At 39.3% G+C, this 24,740-nt stretch overlaps 1 protein-coding gene across 3 annotated transcripts in view; it reads left to right on the forward strand.

Moving 5' to 3' along the window:
* Gdap2 (ganglioside induced differentiation associated protein 2) overlaps nt 1-23,553 on the forward strand; it is a 47,083-nt gene extending 23,530 nt beyond the window's left edge. Inside the window, exons 9-14 of one of the 3 annotated variants that reach the window (XR_005091813.1) lie at nt 3,196-3,272; nt 3,948-4,024; nt 7,021-7,160; nt 9,153-9,207; nt 14,582-14,758; nt 18,829-18,914. Coding sequence is in view for 2 of the 3 variants with exons in the window: in XM_028877286.2 (XP_028733119.1) it covers nt 3,196-3,272; nt 3,948-4,024; nt 7,021-7,160; nt 9,153-9,207; nt 18,829-18,972; nt 22,687-22,734 (541 nt within the window). In the remaining variant the exon portion in view is untranslated. Of the gene's footprint in view, nt 1-3,195; nt 3,273-3,947; nt 4,025-7,020; nt 7,161-9,152; nt 9,208-14,581; nt 14,759-18,828; nt 18,973-22,686 lie in introns of those variants that run through there. The other 2 variants (XM_028877286.2, XM_028877288.2) reach the window with 2 other exon arrangements.
* Nucleotides 23,554-24,740: the final 1,187 nt, after the last annotated feature.

Genomic DNA, 24,740 nt, shown 5'->3' on the forward strand with positions numbered 1-24,740 from the left:
TGCATGTGGGCTAGCATGTATGTGTATGTGTGTGTCGCCCGCCCACCACAGCATACAGAGGTCAGAGGATAACTTGCAGGAATTCTCTACTTTGCCATATGGGTTCCTGGGGATCAAACTCTCATTGCCAGACCTGGAGGCAAGTGCCTTGACTTTCTAGTACTATCTCCAGCCCCTCATCGCTGTTTCCGTATTCCGTTTTAAAATACATTGGCTTATCATGCACTGCGAGCAGGTGTGGCTTTATGATGTGATGCCTAGATCTTTTCTTTTGGAAAGTAGGGATTCACTCAGATAACTGTATCAACTTGCTTCATTTTACAGTATCAAAACGTATTAATTCCAGCACCAGTCTCACTGCTTTTCCTGAAGCAGGATCTTACTTCACACCCTGCTCGGTCACCCTTATGTTGATTAGTAGTCCTTTTGGAAACCTCCAGCTCTCCTTCCCTGACTCCTCACTGTCCATTTACCACACATCAGTGTCTGTGCACCAGTTCTTTACAAAGTCTGAAAAAATAGACACGGCCCTAATTCTTTATTAATGCATCTAAGTGTTTTGTCTATTTTGAGTGGTTTGGATGTATCTAAGGTGGAATTTGCTAGGAAGCAAACTAGCAACTTTTCAGTTACCGCTTTTGAAAGTATTACAGTGGGAAAAAGACATTGGGAGGAAAAGATTATTTCACTGGAATATTTTGTTTCCTTTCCTTAATGGTTCTTGATATGCTTAACATCCAGTGGCCTTTGATGCTAACATCACTTCTCAAACAAAGGCATCATTTCATTAGTTATTAAATATTAAGCCCTTACTGACATAGTCATGTGCTGGAGTACATCTAGTAATGCAGAGACAAGCAAGACAGGTACAGCCTCTGCCCTGCACACACAAAAGTGTTCAACTTCATTTATAGTGAACCTGGTGAAGCAGGACGCAAAAGGACGAGTGTAGGACACAGCATTTAATTCCAGGTTGACTTGTCTCTCAAACGATGGGATTTATCTAAATAGGTTACTTACTGAACTTTTAAAAAATTAATTTATTTATTTTTATTGAAAATAGATTCTTCTCTGGTACAATACATCCCAGCCACAGTTTCCCTTCTCTCTACTCCTCCTAATTCCCTCCCACCTCTTTTTCTCCCAGATCCACTTCCTTTGTTTCCTCTTCAGAAAGGATCAGCCTCTAAGAGACAATAGCCAAACAGGACGAAACAAGATACAGTAAGACAAGGCAAAAGCCCCTCATCAAGGCTGGATAAGGCACCCCAAAGGGGGAAAAGAACAGGCAAGAAGAGTCAGAGATATACCCGTTCCCACTGTTAGGAGTCGCCCAGACACCAAGCTAACAGCCATGACATATACATAGAGGATCTGGTGCCAGACCATGAAGGTCCTGTGCTTTTAAGAGTAATTTTGTTTAAATTTTCTTCATCACTCAGCCTTTGGCTGTGTAGGTGTATGGGAATTGATTAACTGTGAGAAATTGGCTTAGGTTAGCCTTGTGGGGACAATACGTAACCTCAGTCAGAATTCCCACTGGAAAACAATTCAGTATTTCTGCCTTTAGGACCAACCTAATGGCTCAGTAGAGTGACTCTTCTGCTTGTCACAACTTGCTTTCCTTGATAGTTTGTACTTGGTGGTTTTGCTTTGCCTGGCACATAATAGAATTTATTCATTGAAATCAGTTGTAGGAACTATTTTTACTTCTATTTTCCTTTTTTAGCTTTGACTTTGGGATTGGAGTAGAGGATTGTTTGTCTTTATTGTAATACGCAGAAGACAGAGGAACGTTTTCAGTGGGAATGTCTGTGAAAATATAAACAATTCTTTGAGTAGTGGAAGAGAAAGCACTCCTAGTGAGCAAGGAGGCATGAGTGATACCTTCTGCTGTGGAGGAGGTGTACCCAGATAAAGAAGAAACCTGACGGCCACAGTCTACAGTTACTGCATAGATGTATCTGTGGTCTGCACAAACAAACCAGAAAAGCACCAAGATCATAGATAGCTGTGACTCGAATATTTTATACATCACAAATGTAAACTTTAAACTCTCCAAAAACCACATATGTAGATTTTGCCTGTCAAAATCTATTCCTGGAGTGATCTCAAATTATTAATCACTGACCAAACTTAACATGGACATTTATGCTATTCTAGAGTTTTCATCATGGACTAAAAATAATTTTAGGTAGATTTAAGAACTTTAAAGAAAATTAAAGAAGTTATAGATATCTTCCATACCTAAAAATACTTTTTTTAAATTTATGTCTGTTTCTGTGTCTATGTGTGTGTGCACTTATATGCAGGTCCCTGCACAGGTCAGAAGATGGCATCAGAACCCCTGGAGTTATAGGCAGTTGTGAGTGGTCTGGTGAATTAGCTATTAAGATTAACTTGAACTGGGTGTGGTGGCACACACATTTCATCCCAACACCCAGGAGGGAGAAACAGGCAGATCTCTACATTTGAGATAGAGTAGCCTAGTCTACATAGTGAATTCTAGTCAATGGAGGCTACATAATAGAGTGAGCCCATCTCAAAAAAAAAAAAAAAAAAGCTGAAATATTAACTTGACCATTAACATCATTTGTAACCTCCTTTTCACCAAAGCTAAATTAGTCCATCTGGCATAGTAAGTAGGGTATTAATTCCAGCTTCATTAACCAATCACGAAATGTCTGACTTGCCAGATAAAACTTCCTGCCTCCCTTGCGGTCCTGTATAATATGTGCAGCACTTTATGTCTTTCTGTTGTGATATGACTTCATGAGGGCAGCCATCCTGTTGTCTGTTCACTGTAATATTCCCAAGCACTCATGGTATCTTTGCTAACTAGTGATTATCCAATTTGGAGATCTAACACTGAGACTTTTCCTGTTACATTTTCATAGTAATGTAGAAAATAACATTATTCTTTAATTCTGTTATTTTGAATTCTTGATGTCTTAGCCACTTACCTATATCCTCTTCACATACCATAAGAAGTGTTTTCAGTCATTGGTATATACACATTTTCTCACTAATGCACATTTATCAATAACAAGATTCTGCGTGGTGCAATGGCCTCTAACTCTTTGTTGTAATAAAGCATCAGTTCGTTATGGTCAGCAAAAGACATTAAAATGGGTTCCATTTGCAAAAGTAACTTGCCAGCATTTGCTGTAATGATTGTATCCTTTATTTGTCTAGTTATAACCGCTGGTTATGCCAAGCAAGATCTGAGGACCTGTCTGATATTGCTTCTCTGAAAGCCTTATACCAAACAGGTGAGCTTAATGACTGCTTAGTCTTGCTAATTAAGGATCTGACTCATTGTGTATGAGAGACTGAGTTTTGCTCTGTGAACACAGTGTTTTGTGCTGCTGTTAATAGATTTTGCACATCATGAGGATCTTAGACATACTAACCTCTAGTGTTTTCTTAGGATCTCACATTGCCTGTTTCACCTTTTCCTGGGATGTCTTTTCTGTTAGAATTCTTCTGCTTCTAAAGAGTCCTATGCCTTTGTCAAAACAAAATTCACAGCTCAGCCCTCTCCAGTCCCCACTTCCTCCACTGGATTTTGTTTCAGGCATTACCTATTAATTTTCAATTGAGAAAGTATTTCCTGGGTCACTAATATTATTAAACATTGTGATGAGCTTAAATAAAATGGTTATTTATAAAAAAAAAAACCATAGGTTATGCTAATTTAAAATCTTTAAACAATCTTAAAGTCAGAACTGTGGTCAAAATTTCATAAAGATTTAAAAACAAGAAAGAAAAGTATTTCCCTAACAATAAAAGAAATCTAATGATATAAATTGAGAAGTTTGTGCATCTCATTTCTTACCTTTTGAATGAATAGAATTCTTTTATCCAGTCAAATACATAATATATGGCAGGACAAACACTGGTCTTGTAATAAGGTTTCTGGGTCCTGATTGCATCTCCTCTCTTAGGTGTGGATAACTGTGGCCGCACAGTGATGGTGGTAGTTGGAAGAAACATTCCTGTGACATTGATAGATATGGACAAGGTAAGCCATAAATGGCTTCTACAAATCAGTGTAAAGTAAGAAGGGATCATTTGGTAATAAGGGTCTCCAGCATAGATAAGATGAATTGTGGATCTGTGATGGAATAGCATCCCCTGGGAATCCATATGCATCATTTCAGGTAAGGTAGGGGTTGCTTATCCTCTATAAGAGAAACATGCCAGATGGCTCTCATATTACTCCAGCTATTTTATTTGGATATGATGTAACTGGCAAGCTTTTGGTTAGAAGCATCCACCATTGTAAGTATACAATCAAACCTGAGCTGCTTTGAAGAAAAAAAAGGGGGGGAGGAATTAACACTTGAGTATCTACTTAAAAATAGTAAACCAGAGGTGTAGTTTGCACAAGATAGCTAGATAGTGTAATTCCATCATCCTTTTTTGTGGTGGCAGAGAACAGAAATAGATGCTCCTAAAAGAAAAAAAAAATAGTTGAAACTGTTAAATGAAAGGAAAAAAATTGTTCGACCTAACTAGTTATATAAAAAGGCAATTCAAAATGTCATTTTTTCCATCCTGAGAATTAGTAAGAACTTGTAAATAACTATTGTCACCAAAGATGAATTGAAACTATAATGTTGTATTCATCAACCCAGTGATTCCATTCCTGAGACTTTATACAAGAAAATACTCCCAAGGGGAGAAGGAGTTGTAAACCCTGCAACTGCTGAATGTGGAATACTCACTGGAGGGACAGTAGAGCCATGAGCTAACTAGAGCTCTTCAGTCAGCATTCCAGAAGGCAGCACTCACTGACCTCAGTACATTGTTACAAAAGGAAAAGGTCATGAAGTGGGGAGCAGGGCATGCTGGGGTGCCTAGAGTAGGGGGAGAGTAGATATGATGCACTGTTAACATGAATGAAATTACCAAAGACTAGATAAAAGATATTCTATTAGAATGTACAAACACACACACACACTCCCCCAAAACATTAATTCCATTAGAAAATAATAACAAAAAATAAGTTGTAATTGACCCATGTGTATTAACCACAGTAAACATAATGTACTTTAAAAGGAGAAAGTACATATAATTTGAAGGTAACACATAACAATTTAGACTGATCAGAAATTCCAAGCTCTCAGACTTTTGATCAGTAGTATTTGGGTGATTATGTGAAAGCAGTGAGGCCAGTGTCTTACAGGTCCTGTAAAGCAAAATGTTGTAACTTAAATGTACAATAGCTGATGGTGGCATACCCACAAATGGAATATTCTGTGACTCTTAAACACTATGGTTCGAAGAGGCTGGAGATACAGCTCAGAGTACAGTGCTCATGGAGCATCCATGGGGCCCTGGGTTCAGTCTCCAGCATGGGGGATGGGCAGAGGGTGAGACTGAAGCGAGTACAGTGGAGAGGAGAGATGGATCAATAGGGAAAACTAATAAGTAAAAGGCAGAAGTAAGCATTTCCAAATGGATTTCTTTGGGGCTGCAGAGATGGCTCAGCCGTAAGAGTGAGTACGACTTTCATAGGACTCAATTTGCAGCACCCACGTTGGGTAGCCCACAGTTGCCTATAACTCCAGCTTCAGAGAATCTGATGTCACTGTGCACTCCTACACACATGGTGTACACTCACAGACACACACACACACACACACACACACACACACACACACACACACGTGCAATTAACAATAAATATATTTTAAATTTATTTTCTTACTTTGAGGAGAGTTTGTCCCCCACAGCTTTCTCTTTTTGGCTCGTCCTGTAAATGAGAGTAGAATAACTTACAGAGAGAGAATTTGAAGCCAGGAGGAGCGTTCTAATTTGTCCAAGTGTGAGAGTAAAAATGGATCGCAAGGACAAAGAGGTAGTCTGAGGAGAGGAAGAGGAGGACTGTTAGGGATAAGTCTATTCATAAAGAGGGAAAGACTCACCTAGTAAGAATTACGTCGAGAGTTTCTGTTTGCAACCATTTGTGGTCTTAATAGTCAGTGTGCCATTCCCTCTTACCGTCAGTAGTATGGCTTCTAAGAATATAACCCCCACATTGATCTTGGTGTATACTTGCATAGCATTCCTGATTTCATGATATGTCATTTCATATTAAAAACTGAGACTTATTGTGAGGTTCAGGTCAGGTAACAGTTACACAATGACTGTTCTTAATGTCCTCCTGCCTGCTGTGCCTGCAGTTCAGTCCTAATCCACATTAATGCCAAGGACTCCGCTGAGGAGGAACTGGAAAACAGCCTGCTTGGTAATCCTTTTGGTTGATGCAGTTTAGCTTCCTCTTTGCAGTTGTTTACAGCCAAACCACTAGGTCACGTCAGCCCTGCTTGGGTTATATTTCTCATTTTGTTTTTAGTGTCTCTCTTAAATTTCTTAAAATAGAATACATCCCTAACCAAACAAGTTCATACTAGATTATCCTCTTGAGTTCTAGAAATGTTGCCCAGTGTGTTGCCATCCACAGAGCCCTCCACTTTCCTCATTCAGATAATAAGCATTAGAAGTGCTAAGCATCCACGAGAGCATGAAAGGAGCGGCTCCATACATCATGTGCTCTGTGCCTTGTCCTGAGTCTGTGTCTGATCGTCAGTGCAGAAAACTTGATGGAATGCAAACAGAATCTTGAAGACTTAAGGATTTTATTAAAATTATAAGAAGTATTAAATCTTAGTTCTAAATGTTTTGACATCATTGACCTAGATAGGAGAAAGCTGATAGATAGTTCATCCAAGATCTCTTCCTGGTATCTGAAGAGTTATTTCAGAGGCCAGAGATTGATTATCCTCCCCCTTCACTTAGCATATCACAGAGAAGGACTGTGCCACAGCCTTTGAAAGCATCACTAAATGCTGGGATGACTCACTTTCTAAGAGAATTCATCCTCACTGACCTGATCTTCCCCTCTGCAATTACGGGTGTAGATTAGATTAATTTTAGGGGAGGGATTCCCCCTCTCTAGGCCTCTCAGAAGTAAACTACTGTGAAAAAATGGTCTTTATTCCTCTCTTCTAGGCTCTCTTATATTTTATCCATGTGATGGATCACATCGCTGTGAAGGAATATGTATTGGTATATTTTCACACACTGACCAGTGAATACAATCACCTGGACTCCGACTTCCTGAAGAAACTCTACGATGTCGTTGATGTCAAGTTAGTTATTTTTGAAAATTGTGAAGGGGGTATTGCTTCTTTACTTTTAACACTAAGCAGTAGCAAACATTTGTAAAAATTTGTGAAAGAGTATTTCATGTGACGAGGATTTTTACCATGTGTACATTAGGTATTTTAGTTATAGGAGGCCCTCCTTTTGATTTTTATTGTGTGTACATTAGGTATTTTAGTTATAGGAGGCCCTCCTTTTGGATTCAACTGAACTCCTTTGTATTCTTCCCACTTTTGACCACCTTGGAAGAGGTTTGGTGTCCTACCTAGTCTTTGTGTATAAAATAATGAAAGCACAGCCTTGGTTGCTATGGTGTGTTAATACATACTGGAGTATACTCATAAACATTATTTACCTTGATCCAGTAGCCTGTGAGTCTTTTGGGAGAGATACTGGTCTCAGGTTCAAGGAAATTTGTCCCTGTGATTATAAATAAAACCTGAAGCTGAACATAAACTCTCAGGTAAAGGTTGTCATTGGAACAAGAAGAGGCTGAGCGAAAGGGAAGAACACTGGTTTGGGAGATCCAGGCTCCCTAATGACTGAAAGAAGCAGGTTTTTATGGCGTCCTTGTGGGGATTTGGAGTTGGTTAGTCATGAAGACAGACTTTTTTTTTTGACATTTCTTCCTTGTGGTTTAAGTGGGCTTTCCCCCATGTAAGATAAGACCAGTGGCCACTTTGTCTCTGGAGACATTCTAACTTTACCCATACATTGGTAACAAGGGAGGAGAGAAACGCTGTGACGGGCTTTATGGATCAAGGGCATAGGAGCCCTTGTCTGGCGCTGAGTATCCTGTTATCTTTTTATGTTTTCTACATCTGGAAGATGGAGAATAATAAAAGATAGCTTTCATTGCCCAAGATGTCACAAATTTTATATACAGAATTTAGATTTACTAGACTACTGACTTGGAACTAGAAAATTATTTTCATTAAACTATGTTTCCTTTGCTATAATAATGGAAATCCTAATGACCGCCCCACTACAAGACCAAACATAATGCTTTAAGTTTTTTCTCAGTGATATAGTTACTAAATAATAATAATAAAGCATTCTACCCTGTTGGTACCTATTTTATTTGTAACATCACAATGTTTTTATTGGTTAGGTTGAAAAACCATTTTACAGTTAGAGAAGAAAGAAGATAAATTGCCATGTATTTCCATTATCTTCCACCATTCATTAAATCTTATCTTAATTAGCAATACTAATGCTTTCATTACCTAACAGATACCTATTTAGTGTGCTTTGAAGTATTTTGTAGTAAAACTACACTTCACTGTATATCTGCTTCTGCCACTAACTAGCCCTTCAGCTGACATAGCCCTCAGCTAAAACAGTGTCCTGCTGTTTCTCTGGAGTCCTTTACAATTAACCTCATATGACTCGATGATGATTATTAAATTACTGGAAAACAAAATTTCAAGATGTAGCTCAACATGCTTCATGGAGTAGCTGGCTGAGGCCCAGGTTGGGTTCTAGGCATTGCCTCTTGGTCATCAGATCACTGAGTATTAAAGTACTGGAACTCTGTCAGAGCCATTGAGAGGATTAAGTACAAAGCCTTCCCAAAATTTCTGGGTCATGCAGAAACTGTAACATGACTAACTTTTAGTTCCTAATGCTTGCTTTAATTTCAGAGTGACTTATTTCATATATTTGGGCTCAGAGACTCTACCATGTATAAAAAATAATGTACAATGATGTTTTTAAAGTATGAATTGACTTTGTCCTTCCTTGAGGTAGCTCTGTCTCACAGGGAGGGGCAGCATTTAGTGCTTCCTTTAAAATAGGCAGTTTAAAAATGAAATGTTCTCTTAAGTGTTTCGGCATTTTACCCAAAATTCAATATATTAACTGCTTCTGCTTTTCTCTATGTGAATATGTTTATTTATATACTCAGGTAAAATGTTGACTGTCTATACTGATGAATACTTCTAGGTGTGACTTACGGTGACTTTGTTTGTTTTGACTAGATACAAGAGGAATTTGAAGGCTGTTTATTTTGTTCATCCAACATTCCGCTCTAAGGTACAGTGTTAGTGTTTTGACTAAACCCTGGATTGAAGTGCACTGCATGCTCAGGATGCTGTAGCTGCTGACTTGTCTGCTGTGCTCGTTGGCTGAGTTGCTGCGTTCCTGATGTTTGGTTGTGTCTGACTCCGGTACCCTTCTGCACAACCTTATCAACCATAGCATCCCAGGCCTTGACCTTTTGTGCTTGAGCTTTGCTTGTGCTGTTAGCCCAGAATCCATTCTCTCCCCTCTGCTTATGGCAGACCCCTGCTTGTCTCTCATATCTTGGTTCAGTAATTACTTCTGTCTGAAACCTTCCTATTCTAATCCTGCAGCTAGTAAATGTCCCACATTGTGTCACTTAAGATTTCATAGAATTGATCATTGTGATGTTTTTTTCTAAGTACACATCTAATGTTCTGCCTTTTGGGGTTAACCTGTAAGGGCTTGAATGTAGCTATTTTGCTCACAATTACTTTTTTAGTGCCTACTCCTCACTTCATCAAGAAATCGAATCCCTTGGTCCTTATATGCTCTAAAAATGTCATCCTTCTTGCTTACATCTTCCTATGTCCAGTCAAGCACACATCCCATCATTTCAGCCACTCTAGTAAATGCCTAATGTAACTAACTGATAGCCTTCTACTCTTTCATCACACCTGCCCATAAAACTCAGACTAGAGAAAATCTGTTTACTATGCAAAGCCTTATGGAGAAATCATAGAGCTGTGAGTTTTGGAGTCCTCCATGGACTCACAGGCTTCACTGTTGTAGCTATTCACATTGATGAAGTGTCTCGGGGCTCTTCATTCTCCACAAACCCCATCATGCTAGTTCCTCCTTCACATATTGCCTGCCTCATCCTTACCAAATGCGTAAGGCATCAATAAGAAACTGTACCCTCCCCATCCCAACTCATCCCACACCTGTTCTGTTGTGGCCTCCCTTTTTCAGTGTTATAAAAATGTGTTCCTTCTTAACCAAGGACAGTTTCTCTATCTGTGTTCCAGTTTCCATAGTAATAACCAATAGGGTTATTGTTTATTTTGAGCACTTGCTGTGTATCGTTTCTTCCTGCATTATCTTTGAGTGTGCTTATAAAGAGTGGCATTCCCATTTATAGGGAAGGGGATTGATGCTTGGATTAAGTACTTTCCCAAGATTACCAACAATGAGTGGCAAAGGCCAGATTTGAATCTAAACTGTATTAGAGAATATTCCAAACCTCTTTAAAGAAATTAGCATCTTTCTTCCACTTAACTGGATCTAAAGCACCAACTTACTTCCTCCCCCTTTTCCTTCCTTCCTTGCTCCCTTCCTTCCTCTGTCCTCACCTTCCCTTCTGTGCCTTAGTCATTCTTGTGTGTACCAAGCCTTCAAACACATGCAATGCTTCATTCTTGTTTGGGGAAGTAGTCAGCCTAAAGTTTAGAAGCAGGATTTGGGGGCCTAGGTTCTAATCTCTGTTATACCAATCTCATTTACCATCTCAGCTAAGTGGTGTGGCCCTTCAATGTTATCCTTTACACATGGGAGTAATGCCTACCTCACTGTGAAGTGAGTTGGCATATCTAAGATCCTTAAAACAGCTCTTAACATAGACACTCACAAATGTTAGCTAACATTGCCACTATCTTGGATTGTTTCACATGGAGTCAGTTCAGATGTGGGGTTGCTGCCTTGGCTGCAGCCAGATGCCATTGTACTACTTTGCCGTGATTTGGGGGAATAGGTGGTGAGAGTGTAAGGTCCATATATAATAAAATCCTATATAAATTTTAGTAAATCAAAACTATGTATAGAATGTTTCTAAATAGGAGATAAAATTAACAAATTATCAAATCATCACCATTCTGACTTCCATATGTTCATGTCATTTCCAAGTCATTCTGACCAACATGGTATTAAATTCATTGCTTGCTAAATTGCTTTTTCTTCCATGATGTTTACTGATAGAAAGAATGTAAGCCCCAGGAGATTATTTGAGTGCAGTGTGTGAACTGTATCTTCTTGGCTTATGTTCTGTGACCTTTATTTTTGGCTTTGCATTTTTGAATAATTAGATGGAAAAAAAATCTTGCATTCACAAAAATATCTGAATTATTCTTTCCAAAAATTGTTAATTTTCTTAAGTTTTTTACTGTAGATACTAAATAATGAAAGCAAACCTTAATGTGTATTTTTTAGCTTATATTATAAACAATTGAAAATTTAAAGCTAAGGCAAAACTAAAATGGGATAAAAGGCAAAATTGGTATTCTTGGGTCTTCTCAAACAGTACCTTTTAACTGAGTTTCCACTTTGGTCTGCTTTGAATAATTTTCTCCTGCCAACACATATGGGATATAAAAGGAAGACAAGATGAGAGAAACTGTCAGGTTTGGTTTCTCTTCTGCAGATGGGATGCGTTAAGTTCTGCCCATGCTTCCCCAGTGCTGCCTGCCTCCCGGTAGTCGGGAGTTTTCTCTGGCTCCCTGCAGTCTGCAGCCACTTATAGAATAATCATCAGAGACTTAATATTACTTATAACTGCTTGACCATTATCTCAGGCTTATTACTGACTAGCTCTTACACTTAAATTAACCCATAATTCTTATCTATATTTAGCCACGTGGTTTGGTACCTTTTCTCAGTCTGCCTTGTCATCTTGCTTCCTTTGTGTCTGGCTGGTGACTCCTGACTCAGCCCTTCCTCTTCCCAGAATTCTCCTTATCTGCTCACCTACCTATACATCCTGCCTGGCTACTGGCCAATCAGTGTTTCATTAAACCAGTGTACAAGAGCATTATCCCACAGCATTTCTCCTTTTCTGTCGAATCAAAAAGGAAGGTTTTAACTTTAACATAGTAAAATTACATATAGCGAAACGGTTATCAAGCAAGAATTGCAGTTACAATATCCAGTCTATTTGTATTTGGCAAAATTAAAAAGAAAATATTCTACCCTATATTTGTGAGTCTGAAGTTTCATATCTAATTTATCTTTATCATAACCAAGGAAAATTATAATTATAACTATCTAGTCTTAAACTACATCAAAGACCCCAGAAGAATATAGTATTACCTAAGTAAATAAGAAATGCATTGTAAGCAATTTCTAAAAATCTAGAATGACAGACACAGCTGGCTACCTGGACAGTCATCCAAAGTTCCTCTGTAACATTGGGGCATCCATCTTCAGCCTATAGGTCTAGAGTTTTTTAGTCGCTTCTCCCTGTGTCCTGCAGAATGTCTGGCAGTCTCCTCTGTGAAGGAGGAACCTGAAAGACCATCCCGCCTTGTTTTGGCAAAATTTAGTGGTTATATTTCCATGGGTCTTTCATGTGTAGTCTATACATTTTGTCAATCAGTCCAGGCAAGAACAGTTTCTTGCCCAAATGGCCAGTTCTGCCAAGAAGAAGATAAACTCCAATGGAGTGTCTTCGATGCCCATCTTCCTCTTGAAGTAAATCTGTGCTGCCAGGAGCAGACATATCTCATTGTCCAGGAAAGTGTAAGTTTTTAAAACACTTTAAATGCCATATTCTGTAGGTCTTTGAAGTGTTTGAAGATTACCTACCTAACTGAAATATATCTATGCATACCTAAAAAACTTAACTAACATGACTATAAGTTTGATTATCATAGATGACTAATTATTAATCTGTATTTTTTAATTATACATTATAATTTTAAATGAGCTGTATAAACATAATACGTTAAACAAGAATAGAAGTATACATACAGTATAACAAAATTAACTTTAAATTTGTAATAAACTAAAACCTATAGCAATGTAAAACATTTTAAACAAGTTGCTCTTTAAAAGTAGATTCAATAATCTACCCTTTCATCCTATCATATCTATATCATATCCCCTTTTTTATCTTTTAGAAAGAGATTACATTTATAATCAACCCCCTTTAAATAAAAATAAACATTTATAAACAATATTTTGGGAATATATATATAATATATATATATTATATATATTGGTTTAACTTAGCAGCCTTTACAAATGTCTTTCTGCAGTTAAAAATCCCAAAGACAATATAATCCAGACTCTGTGTGTGATTTCCATCTTTATGTGGCTTATTTTTTATATTACTTTTACTGTTTCTTTAAAGACTTTACTTTTTAAAACTATCTATTTTTTATATAACTGCATATATTCCTTTTTCTCTCCCTTCCAACCATAAGTACATTTTTTATACACACTGTAAACAGTTTAGTGTTTTATTCCATCTTAATCTGTCTTTTATTATGAACTGATGACCCTTCTCTGACCAGAATAGATTTTAAACCATTAAACTGGTTGGCTAGGACTAAAGCTGCATCCCTAGCTGCTGACTCTGTCCCCGCCCCCAGCTTCCCAACATGGTGGTGATACAATTCCTGCCCTGGGAGCCATGTACACCACCAACTCTCAGAAGCAGTGGGTCTATACCTCCATCAAAGCATCGTGTAGCCCAGAAACTTTTTTTTGTCTGTACTAGTAAAAGCTAAATCTATCACTCAGTGCACTGCACAGCTTTAGAGACGCCACTGTGTACTACAGCGGGAATCCGCCATGCTGCTTAGCTCATGGCAGCTGGCGGCTAGCTTCATCTCACAGGCAGCTGTCAGGAGACGAGTCTGCGTTGCTGCTGGCATGAGACTGTGAGACTAGGAAGGCCAATGTGGCTCCGTTTCTGTGCATTTAGAATCTTTAAGCTTTCTTAGGTCTATGTGGATCAATGGTGAGCACCAAATATAGTCAGAAGTTTTCTCCGGCCCTGCCTGGCCCCCTGTAGTCTGCAGCCACTTATATAATAATCACTCAGAAACTTAATAATATTTATAACTGCTTGACCATTAGCTCAGGCTTATTACTAACTAGCTCTTATAACTTAAATTAACCCATAATTCTCATCTATATTTAGCCACGTGGTTTGGTACCTTTTCTCATTTCTGCTTTGTCATCTTGCTTCCTCTGTGTCTGGTTGGTGACTCTTGACTCTGTCCTCCTTCTTCCCAGAATTCTTTTAGTCTGCTTGCCCTGCCTATACTTCCTGCCTGGCTACTGGCCAATCAGTGTTTTATTAAACCAGTGTACAAGAGCTTTAGCCCACAGCAGCCCCCCACCCTTTCCCATCAACACCCCACCATGTCAGTACAGTATAGCCTACTAAGAGTCCTGTCAAAGAATTGGATAACAACAGACCTTAAAATATCATACAAATGTAACTTCATTTTATAGATGGAGAAACTGAGAAAGAAGTGTGATTTATGAAGGAGTGCTGCACTTTCCCTGAGTAGTGGTAAAGTCAGCTACAGGCTCCATCTGTTAATTTCTTTGAGCAAATGCTGAGTTCTCCTAGATAAATGCTGAGCATCAGACTATGAGTCTAACATGGTTCTAATGTCTCCAGACTGTTCGTTGTTATGCAGCAGCATGGAGGCACAAGGTGCAGTTGGGACACTTAGAAGGAATGTCCTTTTGCAGCTTTGGATGAACATGGGCCAAGGAAATCTTCAAATAGGACAGCAGTTAAAGATTTGAGGACAAAGATGTCAGGGCTGAATCAAGACATGTTAAAAGATTTGAGGTAAGAAACTGGAAAAAAAATTGCAGGGAAGTGTGAAGCGCACAGCAGACAGCTGGTGTGGGGCTAGTTCCTGCACATAGTCTCCTCATAGCCACTGCTAGTTCACCAGCTATGTCTGTGATGAGTTGTCAAGCTCATACCGGAAGTGCTTCCTAATCTAGTTCCTGAACATAGTCTCCTCATAGCCCCTGCTAGTTCACCAGCTATGTCTGTGATGAGCTGTCAAGCTCATACTGGAAGTGCTTCCTAATCTAGTTCCTAGAAGCTTGTTTCCAGAAAGGGTGTGTAATAACACGTGTTAACACAAGTTCATTTTGATGAGCAGTTCCTTTACTGTTCAACTCATTTGACTCTAATCTTGCCTCATGTTTCCCCTACTCCATATCAGTCCTCCCAATAAACGTGACAACTGGGAGAAAAGGAAATCCAGATAATAATATGGGAATTGAGGCTGTGCATCAGCCATCAGTAATGAAGCTGACATCAATAATGACCCAGGCCACAAAGACCATCATAAAATAGGCCTTATGTTCATTCATCCTTTAACAAGTGCTTGGAACCCAGCTCTGTAGATACTGTCATTCCAGGATTGTCTTCTAGAAACCAGAGAGATTGAGCAGAAATGAATGTGCCTTAAATAATAGAAAGTAGGACCAAGTCTCAGGTCTCTGCAAGTGAGATTTAAATGGAAGGATAGAAGAGTCAACAGAAGGGATAGCCTAGAGCAGTAAGTGAGAAACGGTATGTGTGTGTGTGTGTGTGTGTGTGTGTGTGTGTGTGTCACCTGTACCAGTTTGGGAAATTTGAATAGGCTTTACATAGTGATAATGTAGTTCAGTGTTGTCTGTTATGTGTCTTATCTTACAAGTAAGTTTGAAGGAATTATGTCATATTAGGGAAGGAAGTATGCCATATTAGGGGCTTGGGATATGTCAGAGGTTTGGAAGAGCCACTGAGGAATGTGGTAGCATACCGAAGAGAAATTAATAAAAACGATATATGAATGGAAAGCACTCAAAGTGACATGCAGGCTATCCGAAGTGGCTGTGGTCTATCTAGGATTTTTAGTACTGCTTTGGAAAATATTAGACAGTCCACTGAAAGCTCTGTGCATCTGCTTCCATCTTTTGTAAATGGGGATAGCAGCATCATCACACCTACCGCATTGGACACTTGTGTAACCTGTTGATAAAAAACCAGATAGGTAAATTATATGTAAGTTGTAGCTCTTACCTACCATATGTCTTAATATGAGAAATACCACTTGCTACCAGAAATTTTCTTTCTTTCACTTACATTTTGTAAAATGACTTAAACAAAGTTGAGATTCACTGGTTTTCTGCCTTTAAAAACAAGCAAAGCATATTTATAAAAAAGGGAGGGGTAAGTTTCATTTTCACACATGTATATAATGCACTTAGATCATATTTATCCCCCATTATTATTTCTTATATATGGATTCTACATATAGGAGAAAATATGTAATGTTGTCTTTGTAGTCTGGCTTATTTTGCTTAACATCATAATCTCCATTTCCATCCATTTTTCTGTAAATGAGTTAATCTCATTCTTTACAGCTGAAAAGTCCCTTGTGTATATATATATATATATTTGCGTAAACACACTCACACACATATACACTGCTTTGATTGGCTTCAACAGAGACCATATTCACTTATCAAGGAAAAAATATCTGAGTTCCAAGATACCTAAACCTACTGTACCAAAATATTGATTATTATACCAAATAACACAGAAGCCTTTTTTCCAGACAATGTATTTTTTTTTCCAATCAATGCTTAGTTTTATTTGTCCTTTCAGATGAATCAGTCCTAGATTCTCCATCTCATCCCCCATCCTTCTATGCTCCTGCACTTGTACATCACAGCTCAAGGATGGCAGGTAGAGATGTGGCTCTCAGAGTCTTGGGTATTGTCCTAGTTACCCCTGAAACTCTGTAGACATCACTCTTCATTACTGGTCATCAGTATGTACCTCTGCTTCCTCCTTCTTGTGGGTGAGGTTCTTTCTTACCCATGCCTGTGCCATCTTTACGTCTTAGCTCCAAAAGCCCATGGTGAGGATGTCTTATTCACCAAGAGTGTGACATTAGTACTTTCCTGTCTCCAGGTCTCATGCAGCTTTGCTATAGTGTACTGGAAGAATTTGTCTTTGCAGGGGCTCTGGAGGAAGTCAGATCTTTTCTGCTCTTGGGTCCCAAAACTTAATAGGAAGTGGTTCTATGGTGACTTCCTGTGTTGGACTGTTACAGATTTCTTGGTCTGATTTATGCTGCGATTGCAGAATACCCTAGTTTGTGTAACTCATAAAGAAAACTGTTTGTTATAATTGTGGAGCCTGAGTAAGGTGCTGCATCTGGCATTTTCTTTTTTCTTTTTTGTTTTTTTTCATGTCATTTAGATTTTTTTTTCACATACATCCAACATATAATGTCATAGGATATACATTACCATTTCAAAACGTAGGGAAGGGAGCGTAGTGAGGAAATATTGCACCAAAGCAAGACCGAAACCATCTGGGCAAACTCCAAACTCTGCATCTCTTTGTCTGATGTCAGAATGCTCTTTAGGTCTCCAATGCTGTTCAGCTTTGTTGACTGCAACTCACTTCTTTCTCTTGGGCTGGTGCCACTCATGGTTAGCAGCTCTCCTCAACAGGTATCCCAGAACTCTGGCATCTCTAACATCTTGGGTAATTACAAAATTCGAACTGCCCTACATCTGGGATGCACTCTCGATCTTCTAGAGTCCTCCAAAGGGATTGGGTCACTTCTCTGACTTTGCCCTCTGCAGTATACATAGCTCATCTTCTAGGCCCCAGCTGGCTCCACTCCACTGCTGCTGCTGTTCTTAGTGGTCATCCCAAGGCACTGACACCTCCAAAACACTGGGGTCTTCTGCTGCAACTGGGCTGCACTTTAAAAAGAGCAGTGAAGCCAGAACTACAGGAGTATTTGGCTGGCCTTGCACAATAGTTGATATTTATTCAGTGGCCTCTTCTTCATTACCCTTCACAATTTCATTACCGTTGGAAGTTATACCAACTCAAATTCGCAGAATGGCTGGAAGAAAGATGCAGCTGTTTGCCAGAACTCAGCACTCCACTCTAGATCAGCCATGTGGCCATGATGGCTTTCTCACAAGTGATATTCTCTAGTTTAAAGGATAATTATGTTGGGCTACAGATTTGCCATTTCCAAGGATGACTTGGAGTTCATCACTCATCACTTGATTTGAGTAACCATCCCAACATCAACCATCTATTGAAAAAAGAAACTCTTCAAAGAATGACTTCTCATTCTGTAAGAAATAAGCTAGAAACAGCAAAGTAAAAAAAACTCTAATGGCTGATACTGAGATTAAATTGTGTTCAATATGGGATCTAGTGGCTTACTGCAAAAACCAGACCTGGAGAGCTGTAGAATTACACACATGTTCACCATCCAGACAATGTATTTGAATCACATTCTTTTCCCTCCCCCACCTCCTCCCAGATTCTCCCTACTTGCCCAAACTTGTGCTTCTGTCTCTCTCCCTCACTCCCTCCCTGTTCCAACATCCAAACCCAAGCAAAACAACAATCAAACAAAAAATAAAAAAAATATGTAAAAGCTATGGAGTCCATTTTGTATTGACCAACTATTCCTGGCATGGGGCCTGCCCTGGAGTGTGATGTACCCAGTGACCTCCATTTTCCCTTTCCAGCAGGTAGGAATTTTCACATAGCTTCAGTCACGGTCAAGAGCATGTGTTGTGTCTCAGCATACTGTACGTACAGGAGTGTATCTGCACTGAGACTAAAGCTCTGTGAAACAGCCTCCTTATTGTAACCCCAGTGATGTCAATGTTCTTTTTCATAAGTGTTCCTTGTAATCTATGAAATTATTGTGCAACTCACTAACGACCTACAAACTGCACTTTAAAAAATAACTTGTTATTGTACAATTCAAATTTCTTGAATTCAGATTTTAACTGGTATAAAATTTCAAAGGTGTATCTATTTTTAATGGTGGCTATTGGCTTAAATTATTTTTCTCTCCTATTAATCAGGTCTCAACATGGTTTTTCACCACCTTTTCTGTCTCAGGATTGAAGGACAAAATCCACCACATAGACAGCCTACACCAGCTCTTTTCTGCCATATCACCAGAGCAGATAGACTTTCCTCCATTTGTCCTTGAATATGATGCCAGGGTAAGTGCCTGTTTTCCTCTGCCTTGTAGTGTGTGAGTGTGTTCCAGAGCGGCAGGTCTGAGCATCTGAGTGTGTTATATGCTACATGCATAGTAAGGAGGCTGCTTTACAGAGCTTGTCTCATATGTAGATATACTCTAGTGTGTGCAGTGTGCTGAGAAACAGTATATGCTACAGAGCAGCTCCTGTGAGCATATGAATGTGTAAACATGCTACAGAGCAGCAGGTGTAAGCATGTGAGTGTGTGAAAAGTGTGCTGCAGAGCAGCAGTGGTGAGCTTTGGAATAATAATTTAGTATTTTTTCATACAGTAACCCAAGAGGACTTTTCAGTCATGAATTTAAAGCTGGTCTTTGGTTGTGTGGACAGTTTCTTAAGATTGAGGCTTTTTAGCTATATGAACAGCCAGACTGGACTGGTGTCCACTTGCAGCATAGACATTAAGTCAGGCAGCCTCTCTCAGTATTTTCTGAAGATTATGGAAATGTTTTTAATATTTCTACCATGTTAGTGATGTTATTTATAGGTACATTCATAGATCTGTTGCTGAAGAACTAATTATGCCATCTCTTAAACTTCACTAAAATTCTTTTCTATTGTATGTATTCACAACATCACCTTTTGAATGTTTTTTAATTGAGAACTTTGCCAAAAGCTCATCAAGCACCTGTCTAGCTGTTGCTGATTATGTATCCTTGTGTATGAGCCAGAGGACATATTGGAAAGTAATACTGAGTTTGAAGTATTCTCCCCTAATTGTTATGTAACATGTTGTATGCCTTCAAGGAAAAGTCATGCAGGGCATTTCTCTCTAAACTGTCTCCAACTTCAACACTGACTTCTGTTCCCCTTATGTGGAAAGCAAAACATTTAATGTGTCCTAATAGCTAATAAAATTTCACATTTGGCTGTTGCACGGAAAGGATTTGTAACTGGAGCAGCTAGACCATAGAACAAAGATCATTCAATATCTGGGATGGGAGAAAGCTACTTCAGTTTGTGTTTACTTGAAGATTGCTGGAGTATTCTCTGGAGTATTCTGACTGACTGTTGTCTGCCTTTGAACTCCACCTGCCATGCTTGAATTAATAGCAGGAAATGTAGAAGGCACAGAAGAACATTTGGATACCCAAAATTTGAATGACATTTCTAAGCTACTACCTAAATGTATCATTTCTTTTCCTGCAAATGCTAGAAGATTACTCCACCAGACTTGAGCTTGCTTTTGTTTTGCCTGTGTGTTTTAGCTTTCTGTTGTTTAGAGTGTCAAAAAGAACACAATGACAGGATTGCTCAAAAGGAAGTATAACTTCTGCTAACAATTGACTCATTAAACATCTCTCCACCTGTGCTAGAGTTTTCTAGAATGGAGATATTATACCATCTGTCTATGAGGACTGAAGACAGGCAAAAAATGAGGGGCGTGGAGTATGAGGAGACAGTGTTTAGGGACAGGCAGAGGGCACAGCGTGACATTCTGCCACTGCGTGCAGCACTATAGGGCATTGGCTTTGCCGTCAGTGCAGAGTGTTCTAGGAGGGAGAGCGCCATTCCATTCCTCTGCAGAGAAGCCAGTGTGGAAGAGCAGAGAGTGTGATGAAGAGAGAGGCGAGTCTACAGGAAGGACTGGGCCTGGCTGAGACCAGAGGGAAGCCGTGCTGCTGAGGGCGGCAGGGGTTTGAAGTTAGGATGCATTTAGAGCTGCGACATCTGGAGACAAAGTAGCCGTGGGAGATGGAGGAGAAAGCAAGTGCTTTTGATGGATGGTATTTCTGTACCCCAGGAAAGCAAAGTGAGGGAAAAAGTCTCTCAAGTCTTGGGAAAGGTCCAGATAGTATGTTCAGTGTGTCACACGGAGTTTATGGAATGTGGACCTGAGATACCAGGAGGTGGTTGGATAATGATTGGTAAGGAAAATTTATATCATAATTGGAAAAAAGGAGTTGGCATACTTTGTTTAGTTGTGCCTTACACTTGATAGCACATAATAGGTTTTTTATTTGGTAAAAGACTGAATTGGTGTTGATTGGTATCAGTTTCAGTGGACTTAAAAAAACCATTTCAAAGATTTATGTCATTTAAGAAGCCAACAGTTTCTGTAAGATTAAAAGGGACCTTTGAAAAGCAGTAAAAATAATACTGAGGCAACTTCCAGAAAAGAGCGAGTCAGCATTCTTACAAAATAAAATCAGAGTATACCATTTTGGCTGGTGAGAATTCTTTAAATTACTGTGATTGTTTTCAGAAATAGAGAAGCTAGTTGGTGGCTCAGGGATCTCCTGCCTAGTGTGACGTTAACGTAGCAAGCTCTGTTTCAGGTCATTGCATATCAGACATGCACCATTAGTTTCCACAGAAATCAACACAGATATGAAGAACTTTGGAAAATAGCACAGAAGACTAGAAGAGAACCCTTCAGAGGTGTTCAGAATAGATTTCTCTTTAGGGATATGTTTCTTGGGCCATTACTTTCTGCATATTAAAAATGCAGAATTGCTTAGATTACTGATCATGATAGACATGCTAAAATGCAAACTATGTATTTTCCCCTAAGTCTCCAGAAATGTAGCCAATTCTGAGGTTTGTTTCTATTTTCTTTTTTCCCCCATATCTGGTCAGATTTACTTGTTATCAGAAAGTCTTCTTAGATGTCCTTTTGATTTCCTTGTTATGACACCAGGCTCAATTTCTGCTCAGAGCATCTGCTCTGAAGAATGGCTGAGCTTCTGGCTCATTTTGACTCCATAACATTAAACTTCCTACTAGGTTAAAGACCAGGTCTGACTCAATGATGCCTATAACTGTGAGGTAAATGCCATGAAGCAATCTACACTTCTCCTCCTCCTCCTCCCTCATCATTCCTGACTATTGCCTTATATTAATGGTAAGATTTTTTTTGTTTGTGGCTTAACTGAAAAACAAGATCTTTGCCAAAGAAATACTTTTCCTAAAAGTGAGACTCCAGTCTTACATCTCATAAATCTAATCTAGGACCCTCCTACCATAAAGTTAGCTGCCTTGTTTTTAACCACGATTACCCAACGTGGGGGCCAAAGAATTTCTCCTTACACTAGTTGGTTGCTTTCTACATTTGACATTAAGCTTCTGGCATTTAATTCTCCATCTTGACGTGGAGCTAAATGGCCTGAGAACTGTAATCGTTACAAGCCTTGCCACTTGGGTGTGTCCTGAAGATGCCTGCTGCCAAGCAGTGACAGCTACTAAATTCTTCAGAAATCGTTTTTATTGTTCCATAACTAAATGAAGAATCAGCAATGGGAAGGTAATGCCATCAAGCAAGTGTCCAGTGTCAAGACAAACTTATCTTTAAATTTAAGCTCAGCCTGTTACCCAGGAGGCACTTTAGTTGAATTATATAATCTGTGTGCTCTTCATTTTCCTTGTTAGTAAAATGAGGATGCTACCCATTTTGTGACATCATGTGAGAACTTAAAGGAGCAGTGAAAACAAGGAGTCTGTAACTAGTCCAGCACCCAGAATGTTCAATAAGCAATGCTGTTACTAAAGCACATTGTCATTCTTGTGGCTTCTCCCTACTTTACACGAGCTCTGACACACTCCAGTGAGTCTGCTCAGCGCCACATACGTGCTGGACATTTCACATGCACTTTTCTGTGTATTGCAAGTCCCTGCTTTGCATATCTTCTTAACTTGCCTTGTTGCTTAAAGCCCTCATCTTTTTTCTCTCCACAGGAAAATGGGCCTTATTTTGCATCTTACCCTCCATCACCGGATTTGTGACCTTCCGTCTTCCCAGGACTTCTTGGTCACAGAATTCCATTTCACAACTCACCACCTATCGAAGTGATGTTCATTTTTGCTGTACAGATCCAGAGAGCTTTTGTCCCCACCTCTCTGGTATTTTTTTATTGACTATATATTTTCTGGCACATAAACAGTCTAAAACTGGTAGGCCATACGGAACTGCATACATTTTAAATTTGTATATTTGTATCAAATGGAAATGTTCGTTTTTAGAGCATTAATAGAAACTGGGGATCAACTTTTGAGTGTCTTCAGTTTCCTGGACTCTGGACGCTCTGTTACACAGGCCAGCAACATGCTCACATCATCTCTGACAGTGCACGCTTCGGACTCTCCGTTATACAGGCCACCACCATTGTTCACAGCATCTCTTACACAGTGCACGCTTCCTTTGTGTGTTTAAGTGTTTCTCAAAGTGTATACAACCAATGTATGCTGAACAGATGCATTGTTTCCCTCAAACCCTGGCTTTAATACCATCTACATTTTATACAGACAATTTGATCATAATATAGAATTGTCCAGGACCAAGAATATGGAAATGTGTCTGATTGAAACTATAAAATTCTTCAGCAAAACATAGGACTTGCACTTTGGTGGTAAAGGTAAGAGTGAGCTGTAAGTGCTTCCTGGATTATACGGTTTGTTAAGATCAACACTGTTCAGATCTCAGCAGTGTGGGGAACACAAAGTCTGTATCTTCAACTCTCTCTATAATCTTGTGACTGGTCTCCTTATCTAAAGAATGTATGTGCTAACAGCACTCCTAAGTAAAGAGCATTTGCTAAGACTCCATGCCTGACCACACTGCTGTCTTTGCAGAGTCATACATGATTGTGTTGACTAGTATCTCTTGAGTGGCCTCCATCATAGAGTAGAAGTGTATATATAATAGTACAAAATCCAAGGACCTAATAATTCACTCTCCAGAAGACTTTTGCCACTTGGGCTCTATGTGTGCCTTAGCTTGTTTATGGGTGAAAATTGGAATTTATGCAGCCTCCCTCACATAAGTAACATGAAGATAGCTTTTAGAAAGAACTTGGCTGTTTCAGGATTCAGAGGGTTGAGGGAGTTGGGAGTATGGTAGGGTGCCTTCAGTTAGTTCTTAATGTTAATGAAAGTAAATATATGTAAAGGAATTCTGTACGACATTCCATAGGCCATGGTACCTTTTGAGTGATTGAGTTCTGTTTGGGGGTGGGGCACAAAAAATATCCCACCCCTGACCCTCTGACAACTTCCTACTTTGTAGCTTTTCTGCTGGCTCTCCTACAATGCTGCCATTTAACGAGAGACATCTGTTACCCATTAACAGTTTCTTCTTGAATTAAGGTCAAAGCATTATCGTTTCCATGTGGGTGTCTTTATGGTCCTTTTGGTGCCCACACCCACCCACCCCTATCTCCTTCACTGTATCATGCACATTCGCAGTTCAGAAAAGAAAAAGAATCAATCTGAGCTCATGTGAGAATTTAAAGGGATAGTGAAAACAGTCGGTGCTTCCAAGGATCCATTCCTCTTTGCCTAAACACTCTTCAGTAGAGGAAAAGAAGAGAGAAGACACCATTTTATATGGTTTCATAGAGACAAATGTGCCTCCTGTTTCTTGGATAGGCGTCGTTGTTAGGCATGAAAGCCACTCCTTTGTTCTGTCTATCTACATGGTAAGGACTTCCTGGTATGTTCTACGTCGTCAGATGTCAGGTGAAAACTTCCTTTACCCCTTTCATCCTTAAACTACCTGATATTTTAGCTTCCTCCCCTACAGCAGTTGTTGGGTCCTTTGACCTGAGGCAGTGCTCACTAGGAGCACTGTAGCAATGCACCTGCTCTGCTAATGCTGGACTTAGCTACCAAGAGCTGACAGCTGGCCTAAGCCATTGCCACACTCCATAATAAAGCTGTAATCTACCTTGCTGTTTGAACAGAGATAGGTGTATATGAGCAATGTCTGTATTATTCAGAGTCTGACTATGTAG

Source organism: Peromyscus leucopus, chromosome 6 (assembly GCF_004664715.2).
Source record: "Peromyscus leucopus breed LL Stock chromosome 6, UCI_PerLeu_2.1, whole genome shotgun sequence".
NCBI lineage: Eukaryota > Metazoa > Chordata > Mammalia > Rodentia > Cricetidae > Peromyscus > Peromyscus leucopus.